This window comes from Nothobranchius furzeri, chromosome 2, assembly GCF_043380555.1.
Source record: "Nothobranchius furzeri strain GRZ-AD chromosome 2, NfurGRZ-RIMD1, whole genome shotgun sequence".
NCBI lineage: Eukaryota > Metazoa > Chordata > Actinopteri > Cyprinodontiformes > Nothobranchiidae > Nothobranchius > Nothobranchius furzeri.
In genome coordinates, this window is record NC_091742.1 from 97,424,006 (window position 1) to 97,436,467 (window position 12,462).

The 12,462-nt window shown below is 43.4% G+C and overlaps 1 protein-coding gene across 1 annotated transcript in view; it reads left to right on the forward strand.

Moving 5' to 3' along the window:
- Positions 1-12,167, forward strand: part of LOC139061535 (gastrula zinc finger protein XlCGF57.1-like) — a 31,497-nt gene extending 19,330 nt beyond the window's left edge. The window contains exons 2-3 of the mRNA XM_070548572.1: positions 10,131-10,215; positions 10,295-12,167. Coding sequence (XP_070404673.1) covers positions 10,352-11,974 — 1,623 coding nt within the window. The 5' untranslated portion in view covers positions 10,131-10,215; positions 10,295-10,351 and the 3' untranslated portion in view covers positions 11,975-12,167. The remainder of the gene's footprint in view (positions 1-10,130; positions 10,216-10,294) is intronic.
- The last annotated feature ends 295 nt before the right edge of the window (positions 12,168-12,462 follow it).

Genomic DNA, 12,462 nt, shown 5'->3' on the forward strand with positions numbered 1-12,462 from the left:
TAATACCGGCTGATGTTTGTGTTGTGTTAATTTCAAAAAATATATCGATCTGGGTCCCTAAATATTTTATAAAATCCTCCTCTAGTAGCCACTTATTCTGGAAATGCCATCTTGTTGGGTCTTTTGAGAGTCTATCCTCTTTGTATATCATGCAACATGGTGCATGATCTGATATGGCTATTACATCATATTCACAGCTTTGAATCTTGTGTTGCAGGGTAGATGATATTAAAATATAGTCAATTTGGGAGTATGTTTTGAAGACTGAAGAGTAGCAGGAATATGTTTTAGTCTGTTGATTTCTTTCTCTCCATATATCAATTAGATTTAGCTCTTTCATATAATACTGTAAGATACTCCTTGTTTTAATATGAGATTGATCTATTCCCGTGGATCTGTCCTGACTAGGATTTAAAGTGCAGTTAAAATCTCCTGCAATTATGAATTGCCCTGTCAATGTGGAAAGATTCATAAATAATTCCTCGAAAAATTCGGGATCATCTGCATTGGGTCCATATAAGTTTACTAACACCAACTCCTCTTCTAGCAGTCTACCTTGAATAATTAGATACCTTCCCCTTTTATCTCTGATAATCTTTTTAGCCTGAATAGGAATTGCATTATGAATTAGTATCATTACCCCACTGGTCCGAGATGAAATTGAGGCCGACCAAACCATGCCCCGCCACCTCCTTTTGATTTTCAAAATGTCTTCATCTGGAAGATGTGTTTCCTGTAAAAAAAGACAACTTTTGAGTTTTTATCTTTAATCTTATTCATTACCTGTTTTATCTTTATAGGTTCAGTGTTTCCCCTAGGAATTTTTCCAGCTGTGGTGGAGGTGGTGTTGGCGGGGGGGGGGGGGGGGGGGGGGTGACACGTCTCACCTTTATGTTAATATTGTTTTATTTGATGCACTCCACTTTGAACTGCACCAATCCAGCGACTGCTGCATTGTAATAACTAGTATTAAAGGTGAGTACACCAATATTTGCACAATAATAATTTCTGTTTTAAACTCTCAGTGACACACTTTGCAGGGTGGATTTGGCATTTAATTTTTCTTGGCGTCTGGAAAAACATCTTCTTTTTCCCCCTTTATTTGACACTCTGCCCCCTTTATTTTGGTCCAAGATCATTACTGGGCTGGCCCTATTAAAAACGTTCTACACCCCTGCTTAGTAGACTTAATGAAGTATTTTTAAGCCAGTATAAAAATGACTGAAACACAAATGTACATATTTGGCATTATTGACCAATATTTTTGATTTGACTTATTTGTTAAGAACATCAAGATGCATTACAGTGAACATTATAATAAGCTGGGCGGACACTGTGCGACTTTTTCACTCGTAACACAGCTTCAGCTCAAACTGTACGACTTCAGCGCAGGGCAGATCTCACGAGTCATGTGCTCACTGTACGTCTGGTAGCAACACGTCGGACCTAAAAATAGCAGTTTTTACACAACACGTCAGACTTTTTTGTCTTGTTTTTGCCTGTTGTCCTTTGGGAGTGCTGCAGGAGGACACACAGGGATTTATGGGGGTTGGATGAGGAAACGAAATAAAGAAAGTAAATCTGTGTTTTGTGATCAGTTTAGTTTGACATGAACACGACAAACACGCTTTCTTGACAATCATTGTGAGTAAAAAAAATCGTGTAGAAATAAAAACGAACAACGTGTGTTATTAGGGAATTAGCGGGTGAGCGGAGTTGATGCAGGATTGCGCATGCGCCGTGAGCGGTTCTGATACTTTTTGGGTCGCAGCTGCTCGCTGCGCTGCTTCAACCCTCATGAGGAACGAGATAAATATTAATCACTCCAGAAGTCCGTGCGAGCTCACGATTGCTGATCGGTAGCTGGTCACGTGGTGTTAATCGCCTCTCGTAATCCCCTGTACACTACACGACGCTCAGCACAAAACTTGCCCCGATCCTGTGGATTCTCGCACGAGTGGAAAATCGGCTCAAAAAAGTGAAAAAGTCGCACAGTGTACGGCCGGCTTTACTGTCTGTGTGTGTGCATTGATGCCTGGGCCAAGCTGACGCCACGGAGCTCCCGGCTGCAGTTTTGTGTGTAGGGAGGGGCGGGCGCTCTATCTTACTGGCCAATCACAGAGCGTGAAGACAGTCAGTTACCCAATGAGGATTTCATTCAGCACGATTACAGATATTTACGAGTTTTACACTCGTTTCATGCTCGTATTCGTCAAAAATGCTTTATCCGTACGCTCATAGCTGTAACCACCCTGCCCTGCCTCCTCCTTCTTGCTACCTGCCGGCTGTGATCACAAGAAACAACACAGTAGTTCCCGCTGCTTCTTCGGGAAACGGCGCAAAAAAAATAAATAAAACTTGGGATGTTGTAGGCGTGGCGGTGGGATTTCAGCGCTACGCCTATGTAAGGGAAACCCTGAGGTTGTTGTAAGCCTCTGCAATTCCAGGACATTATATCTATGTTCATTTTATGTAATACTTGTTTGTTGTTTTGGATTGCCGTTCTTTTGCCTGAAAAGCACAACCAACTGGAACATTTGAACAATCAGAACTTTCATAACACTCTTTTTCTCCCTCGCTCGCTTAGGAGCAACTGTACCCATCTCTGTCTCCCGCTACGCTGGGACCTGTCCTCAGTGAGGAAAAGTCCAACCACTTTCCAAATACAGAACCTAAGTAAAAGGAAACAAACAAAAAAAATCAGCCTCACCACTATCCACCACATTATTAGCGCTCCATTTGATTCTATTATTTAAGCAGGTTTAGTTCTCTCTTTATATCCCTCCCGGTCAATTAGCTTCTTCCTCTTTTTTCCCCTTTTTAACTATCACTTAGCTCTGGGTGATTCCTCCTGGATTATTTTTAGTAGTTGTTTCGCTTCAGCGGGGCTCTTGAAGGCATGGACCTGACCCTTGTAAGTAACCAACATCTTTGCGGGGTAAACTATTCCATGTCTGACTCCCAGCCTGCACAGCTCCTGGCGTATTGGGTCGAATTGTTTCCTCTTCTGATGGACTCCTGTCGCCAGATCTTGATAAAACCACACCTGCTGGTTTTTGTACCGGATTTCTTTCTTGTTCCGTGCTGCCGTGATGACTGCCACTTTACTTTTGTAGCTAAGGAACCTCATGATGAGAGTTCTGGGCCGTGTCTCCGCGTCCCCCTTTGGACCGATGCGGTGCGCCCTCTCCAGTGCTACGCTGCAGCTCTGTGTTTCCAAACCCAGCACCTCCGGGATCCACTTTTCCAGGAAAACACAAGGGTCCGGTCCCTCTGCCCCCTCCGGAAGGTTAATCAGTCTGAGATTATTCAGCCTGGTCCTAGTTTCCAGGTCGAGGATTTTATCTTCCAGTGCTGCTTTGTGTTCTTTTAGGTCCTTAACGTCGGCCTGCAGGCTTTGCAGCTCGTCCTCTACTCCTGATATACAAGTGCTGGCCAGTAAATTAGAATATCATCAAAAGGTTGAAAATATTTCAGTAATTCCATTCAAAACGTGAAACTTGTACATTATATTCATGCAATGCACACAGACCAATGTATTTCCAATGTTCATTACATTTAAATTTGATATTCATAAGTGACAACTAATGAAAACTCCAAATTTGGTATCTCAAAAAATTAGAATATTCTGAAAAGGCTGAATATAGAAGACACCTGCTGCCACTCTAATCAGCTGATTTACTCAAAACACCTGCAAAGGCCTTTAAAAGGTCCCTCAGTCTTGTTTTGAAGGCACCACAATCATGGGGAAGACTTCTGACTTAACAGCTGTCCAAAAGACAATCATTGACACCTTGCACAAGGAGGGCAAGACACAAAAGGTGATTGCTAAAGAAGCTGGCTGTTCGCAGAGCTCTGTGTCCAAGCACATTAACAGACAGGCGAAGGGACGGAAAAAATGTGGTAGAAAAAAGTGTACAAGCTCTAGGGATAACCGCACCCTGCAGAGAATTGTGACGACAAACCCATTCAAAAATGTGGGGGAGATCCACAAAGAGTGGACTGCAGCTGGAGTCAGCGCTTCAAGAACCACCACGAGGAGACTCATGAAAGACATGGGATTCAGGTGTCGCATTCCGTGTGTCAAGCCACTCTTGAACAAGAAACAGCGCAAGAAGCGTCTCGCCTGGGCCAAGGACAAAAAGGACTGGACTGATGCTGAGTGGTCCAAAGTTATGTTTTCTGATGAAAGCAAGTTCTGCATTTCCTTTGGAAATCAAGGACCCAGAGTCTGGAGGAAGAGCGGAGAAGCACAGAATCCACGTTGCATGAGGTCCAGTGTAAAGTTTCCACCGTCAGTGATGGTGTGGGGTGCCATGTCATCTGCCGGTGTTGGCCCACTCTGTTTCCTGAGGTCCAGGGTCAATGCAGCCGTCTACCAGGAAGTTTTAGAGCACTTCATGCTTCCTGCTGCTGACCAACTTTATGGGGATGCAGACTTCACCTTTCAACAGGACTTGGCACCTGCACACAGTGCCAAAACCACCAGCACCTGGTTCAAGGACCATGGTATCCCTGTCCTTGATTGGCCAGCAAACTCGCCTGACCTTAACCCCATAGAAAATCTATGGGGTATTGTGAAGCGGAGGATGCAATACGCTAGACCCAACAATGCAGAGGAGCTGAAGACGACTATCAGAGCAACCTGGGCTCTCATAACACCTGAGCAGTGCCACAGACTGATCGAGTCCATGCCACGCCGCATTACTGCAGTTATTGAGGCAAAAGGAGCCCCGACTAAGTATTGAGTGCTATACATGCACATTCTTTTCATGTTCATTCTTTTCAGTTGGCCAACATTAGAGAAACAAACATTTTTTCATTGGCCTTTAGAATATTCTAATTTTCTGAGATACCAGATTTGATGTTTTCATTGGTTGTCACCTATAAATATCAAAATTAAACGTAATGAACATTGGAAATACATTGGTCTGTGTGCATTGCATGAATATAATGTACAAGTTTCACGTTTTGAATGGAATTACTGAAATATTTTCAACCTTTTGATGATATTCTAATTTACTGGCCAGCACTTGTACGCTGCTCGGCCCGGGTCACTCGTTCAACACAGTCATTTGTTTCTTTCCGTACCTTTTCAATTGCCTCCATGACATTATCCAGTCTTGCTGAGAATTCAGATTTTAATGAGTTAATCGCTGCTAGAATCTTGTTTGCTTTCTCTTCGTTCATTACCACCGTTGCTGCGTCACTCGTAGCCATTTCCTTAACTTTCGGTGTGTCGTTGCTGATCCGGAGGTCCGTCAGTTTAGGCCGTTTGGTTGCTGACTTAACCGCTGGGTCTGTCTTACGTGTTGTTGGCATCATAAAGAACTTCAACCTCTGTTATTCTTGTCTGAGTGGAGCTGTTGTCATTGCTTTAAAGAAGAATTGGTGGCGTAGCCGTGGTGCGCCCGTCCTCTCACATGGCAGCCATAACCGGAAGTCGATTTTATTTGTTTTTATTCAGTCATAAAACTGTTCAGGGCACAATCAGGACAAAAATAAGAAACAAGATGATCACTAAAATAACTCCTCTGATTCCCAGTATAAAAAGACCAATATACTTATAGCTCATAGTCTATGACCCAAGGGCTATAGACCTTGGTTTAACTCATTTAAGTCTAACCAGTACAGACCCAAATACCAATATCTTGCAAATACTGACAGCAAGAATTATACAGTGGCATTTATAACAAATAAATGCAAATAAATTGATGTTCACAAAATGTTGCATAACATTTACTGAGTCGTGTCAAGGTGCTGTAGGAGCGTGCACTAGCACCGTGTCCTCAGAGAGATTAGTTATTAGTTATCAGCGTGAGGAACTTATTTCTACCTTATTTATAAACTATTTATTTACAGGTCCATCAGTTAATGTAATAATTGTCCCAACCACAGCTGCACCCCCCACCCCCCCACCCCGGTCTCAGCAATCAGGGGCAAGCTGCACGTGTGTTAAGCACGCTGCACGCGCACATTTAGCTGTTTTTAGCTGCTCAGGAGTCCGCAGGTGCGGTGTGTGTGTCACTCACTCTGGTTAATCCAACAGGGAGCCGGCTCCGAGAGCTGTCTTTAGTGACCTACACATCACTGCATCATTCCCTTTCCTAATGTTGTGAAGAACGGTCCGGAGCGTAGGCGGAGTGTTTAGCTAACCTGCAGGAAATGTCGATGACAGTTATCCAGAAAGTAGCTAAGGGTTACCAGAGATGTTTCTGAGATGTTCGCTAGGTACTTTTAAGATTAAAAAGTCAAGAAGGGGTTCTGAAAAGCTGCTAGAAATAGCGTCAAAGTCGCTAAGTTGGCAACACGGTGGAGGAGCGCTTCATTTGCAACTCAGGGCAGCGCAAGCGGGAGGAGCAAATAATCGGCTTGTTTTGTTTTTTATAATCGTTCAAAACTCAGATCGTAATCGTGATTAAAATTCGATTAATTGAGCAGCCCTACTCTGCCTCTCCACTTGTCTCTCCTTCACTCACCTCCTCCACTTCAGCCTACTTGTCTAATATATTAGCCACATGTTAGATTCCCTTCAATCACCAATAGGAATGTTGGGAATATCACACGTATCACAGTACAGATCACTCAGAGGGAACTGGGTCACGATGAAGAACAATGAGCATCTTCATCTAACGTTACCTCAACATCTTCCTCGGCTTCCTTCCTCTTCTTCTGAAAATGCGAGCAGAAATGAGTCTCGGTGGGAACATGACCCGACATGAAGCTGTACGCTGTTACCGATCTGGAACTACGCATTAACGACAGACCACATTGACTACGTTACTGTTCACATGTAGCAGCGTGCGTTAGCATGAAGCTGGTTTTCACCGGTCTGAACTAAAAATGCCTTCTTCTAACGCAGGGGTGGGCAATTATTTTTTCCATGGGGCCACATGAGAAATAGAAAATATTGTGGAGGGCCAGGCCAAAAGGCTGAAGTCAATTATGCATAATATTAATGGTATTTCTTTATAAAAAGCAGTAAATACCATCGTTTCTTCAAGCTGGTAAGAGTAGACTATATGTTATAAATGAGCAAAAAGGAAAAAGTGAAGTTGTCTTACAAAAATGTGATTTATTCAAATTTCCCAAGGCAATGGTAAACAAAGTGTGCACATTTGGTTTTTGTTAAACATTTGTGACTTCTATTAGTTAACAGTTTCAGTCACATTCACTCCAAAACACATTCTGAGTTTCAAATATTGTTGGAAAGAGGTTCTTAGCATTCTACAGACACACAGTATTGTCTGTAAAATAAAATCACTGAACTGTGATCTTGAGAAAGAGGTTTAAAAAAAAGTGTCCCAGTTCACTGCTAGTTGCCTACATTTGTGGTCCAAACACATTATTTTGTGTTTTTAAGCAATTTTTTTCTTATTCAGTGAGAGAAATCTAGTCTCTGCTGGGCTTTAACGAGTGCATCAAAGTCAGGTTGAATGTCTGAGGTGGAGATGCGAAGCACAGCTGACAAATGATCATCAGTGAGAGAGGATCTTTACCTGGATTTTGTAAACTTCATCATTGAAAATGTTTGTTCACAAATGTAGGTAGAGCTGAAGAGAACCAACATCTTCTGAGCATGTCTCCTCAGGTTTGGAAAGTTCTCCTCCTTAAGAGAAGAGTAGAAATCCAGCAGAGATCCTGAATCTCTGCTTTTGAGTCCCAAACCCTCTTCAGCACTTTCCCCAGGCTGAGCCATCTGACAGCTGTGTGGAGTCCTCCAAGAGAGCCACAAACTGTCTGTGATCCATTGCCCGCGCCCTGATGAAGTTTATTATTTTAGTAACAACATCAGTAACATGGTTGATTTTTAGCACTGACTTGCACAACACATGTTGGTGTATAATTCAATGCAAAAACACCAATTTTTGATCTGCATCGATTTCTGTATCTTTATCTTGCATGCGTTTCAAAAGTCCGACATTTTTCCCTGTACGGGCGTACACTGTGCAACTTTTTCACTCGCAGCGTTCAGCTTCAGCTCAAACTGTACGACTTCCTCGCAGAGCAGATCTCATGAGTCATGTGCTCACACTGTACGACCCAGTTCTCGCATGCGACCTGACTGCTCACACTGTACGTCTGGTAGCAACACGTCGGCCCTAAAAATGTGCTAAAAATACCAGTTTTTACTCAACACGTCAGAGTTTTTTGTCTTGCCTGTTGTCCTTCGGGAGTGCTGCAGGAGGACACACAGGGATTTATGGGGGTTGGATGAGGAAAACGAAATAAAGAAAGTGAATCTGTGTTTTGTGATCAGTTTAATTTGACACGAACACGACAAACACGCTTTCTTGACAATCTTTGTGAGTAAAAAAAACGTGTAGAAACAAAAACGAACAGCGTGTGTTATTAGGGAAATAGCGAGCGACCGGCCGGCGTTGATGCAGGATGGCGCGCGCATGCGCCGTGAGCGGTTCTGATACTTTTTGGATCGCAGCTGCTCGCAGCGCCGCTTCAACAGTGCGATACCCTCACGAGGGACGAGCGAAATATTAAACACACCAGAAGTCCCTGCGACCTCACGACTGCTGATCGGCGGCTGGTCACGTGGTGTTAATCGCCTCTCGTAACCCCCTTTTTGAGCCGATTTTCCAGTCGTGCGAGAAGCCACGACATCGGGGCGAGTTTTGCGCCGAGCGGTCGTGTAGTGTACAGGCGAGAGGCGATTAACACCACGTGACCAGCCGCCGATCAGCAGTCGTGAGGTCGCAGGGACTTCTGGTGTGTTTAATATTTCGCTCGTCCCTCGTGAGGGTATCGCACTGTTGAAGCGGCGCTGCGAGCAGCTGCGATCCAAAAAGTATCAGAACCGCTCACGGCACATGCGCGCGCCATCCTGCATCAACGCCGGCCGGTCGCTCGCTATTTCCCTAATAACACACGCTGTTCGTTTTTGTTTCTACACGTTTTTTTACTCACAAAGATTGTCAAGAAAGCGTGTTTGTCGTGTTCATGTCAAATTAAACTGATCACAAAACACAGATTCACTTTCTTTATTTCGTTTTCCTCATCCAACCCCCATAAATCCCTGTGTGTCCTCCTGCAGCACTCCCGAAGGACAACAGGCAAGACAAAAAAGTCTGACGTGTTGAGTAAAAACTGCTATTTTTAGCACATTTTTAGGGCCGACGTGTTGCTACCAGACGTACAGTGTGAGCAGTCAGGTCGCATACGAGAACTGGGTCGTACAGTGTGAGCACATGACTCGTGAGATCTGCTCTGCGAGGAAGTCGTACAGTTTGAGCTGAAGCTGAGTGCTGCGAGTGAAAAAGTCGCACAGTGTACGCCCGGCTTTACAGCTCCCGTCTAATGAGAAAAAGTCAAAACTTGCCACTTCACGTTGCAGCTGAAGCTCCAGGTTCCCCGCAATGCCCTCGATCCTCCTGGTCACGGTTCACCTGGACAGCAGGATTTGCTCAAATGCTCCTTTTTTTCAGGGCATATTAGTGCGGCGGAGTCCACCATGCACTCTTTGACAAACTCTCCCTCCGAAAACGGCTTGCTGTTTTTAGCTATTTTGTGAGATATCACAAAGCTGGTCCTGGTTGCTGCATCCCTGGATGTGTGAAGCTTAGTAAAAACAGCCTTGCTGCTTTTGCAACTTTGCTAGCAAAGCTTCGGATGTCCGTGCCCTCTCAGCATCAGATGAGTTCTTGTATTTTTCCGAGTGTTTCTTGTCGTAATGCCGACTCAAATTGTAGTCCTTAAACACGGCAATCTCTTCCCCACAAACCAAACACATGGCTTTACCTCCGACTTCAGTAAAAAAAATACTTAGCAGTCCAATTTTTGTTGAAAATCCTGCATTCGGCATCTTTCTTTTTTTTTTTTTTTTTTTTGCATGAGCGGACATTTCTGGGGCTACAATCACCTTGTCAACCGCGGGCACTTGTTGCTATACGTATTGCGTCATTGTGCACGTAAAAAACAACTTCAAAATAAAAGCAATGCAGCCTTAGCCCATGCATGAGGTAAAATGAGAAAATACATTTATTTTGTAATTTCCAATTAACCTTACGCGGGCCGGTCAAAGTCAACCAAAGGGCCGGATGTGGCCCGCGGGCCGTAAAATGCCCAGGTCTGTTCTAACGTAAGGTTCCTTTCTTCCACCTTTTCTCTCCCTGTAGTTTTCTTTAACTCGTGAGAGCAGCGCACCGCACAGAAGCCGGCTCCTTCGCACACGGGGAAAAACGGCAGTACTGGTTTTTCAAAGTAAAATACATTTTAAAGTTTTGTTATATTTACATTCATATTAAACTGTGATAATTCATTCTCTGCAGTTTTGTGTCAGTTTAAGGAAGAAGGAAGAGCTCCTGAAGAACTGAGGCCTCCTTTGAACCAGAAGGACATGGAGCCCCTCAACATGAAGCAGGAAGAGGAGGAGCAGCTTGATGAGATCAAAACTGATGCCACCAACATTTCATTCTCTGCAGTTTCTCATCAGGTTAAGGAAGAAGAAAGAGAAGTTCTGTTGTCACAGTTTGATCAGAACCAACCTAAAGACAGAGATCTTCCAACCAGCAGCACCACTGACCAGATGAAAGCAGAAAGTGGTAGAGAGGACTGTGGAGGAGCAGAAACTACCAGGAATCCAGATCTAAATCTTTATGAATATGATTCTAACTCTTCAGAGACTGAAGTCAGCAACGATGAAGATGATGACCAGGATGGCAACAATTCTGACTGTCAACTGAAACTCTTGTCAGATTCTGAGCCAAACACCAAAGATCATAACAAAGACCGGAAGGAGAGCAGGTCTTCTAAATCACATGTTAAGGCTGTCAAATCTTTCAGCTGCCCAGAGTGTGGTGAACAGTTTCTCCATGAGCGGTCTCTCCAGAAACACATGAGAGTGACAAGTCATTCAGGACTGAAGTCTTCAAGCTGTTGTGTTGATAAGAAACGTGTTAGAGTGAAGCAAAATGTAGACTCTAGCAGGAAAGGTCAGACAAAACTAAAATCATTTAGTTGTGACGACTGTGGAAAAAGTTTCAGCTACATATCAAAATTAAACAGACACATGAGCGTTCACACAGGAGAGAAGCCTTTTGCTTGTGAGCTCTGTGGACAAAGATTCACACGCAAGGGAAGTTTAAACAGTCACATGACATTCCATACAGGACAGAAGCCTTTTGCTTGTGAGCTATGTGACAAAAGACTTAGTAATAAGTCCAGTTTAAACAATCACATGAGGGTCCACACAGGAGAGAAGCCTTTTGCTTGTGAGCTATGTGACAAAAGATTTAGTGATAAGTCCAGTTTATACTTTCACATGAGAGTCCACACAGGACAAAAGCCTTTTGCCTGTGAGCTCTGTGGACAAAGATTCACACGCAAGGGAAATTTAGACTCTCACATGAGAGTCCATACAGGACAGAAGCCTTTTGCTTGTGAGCTATGTGACAAAAGATTTAGTAATAAGTCCAGTTTAATCAATCACATGAGGGTCCACACAGGAGAGAAGCCTTTTGCTTGTGAGCTATGTGGACACAGATTTACCCAAAAGGCAAGTTTATACTTTCACATGAGAGTCCACACAGGAGAGAAGCCTTTTGCCTGTGAGCTCTGTGGACAAAGATTTACTCAAAAGGGACATTTAGTCTGTCACATGAGAGTCCATACAGGACAAAAGCCTTTTGCTTGTGAGCTGTGTGAAAAAAGATTTAGTGATAAGTCCAGTTTAATCAAACACACGAGGGCCCACACAGGAGAGAAGCCTTTTGCTTGTGAGCTCTGTGGACAAAGATTTATCCGAAAGGACAAATTAGGCACTCACATGAGAGTCCACACAGGACAGAAGCCCTTTGCTTGTGAGCTTTGCGGACAAAGATTTACCCAAAAGGGACATTTAGACGGACACATGAGAGTCCACACAGGACAGAAGCCTTTTGCTTGTGAGCTCTGTGGAAAAAAATTTGCTCAAAGGAGAAGTTTAAACTTTCACACGAGAGTCCACACAGGACAGAATTAATGAACATAAATAAAATATATATTTTGGGACTTGTATAATGGTGTTGAATGACATGTGCTACTGATCTGGAAGCTCTTTTAACTAAAATGAAAGGCAGCAGTTTTATTAAGTGCTTTGTTTTTTGAGAAGAAAAGGTTGAAAATGAAATGTTTGTTTGCCTCTAAATTGTTTTATTAAATCTCTTTGTTCACTATTCAGTTTGTTGTTCGCTGTTTCTGGAGTTTAAACGTAAATGTTGATGTTTTGCAAAGTGAGAAGGCTCGCCATCAAAGTCACCAGATTAATCCACTCGTGTAATTATCTGTCATGCAAATAAACCTGATCAATAATTAATACCTATATTATCCATATTGTTTGACATCCAAACAAGGATGTAATTTTCACTTTAGAAGTGGGGGGGACACGGGGGGTGGGGGGTATCTTTACAATATGTTCTAAGGGGAAACAGGCTTCAACACAAACGGTTGCTTTCCGCTTGGTCCTAGAGC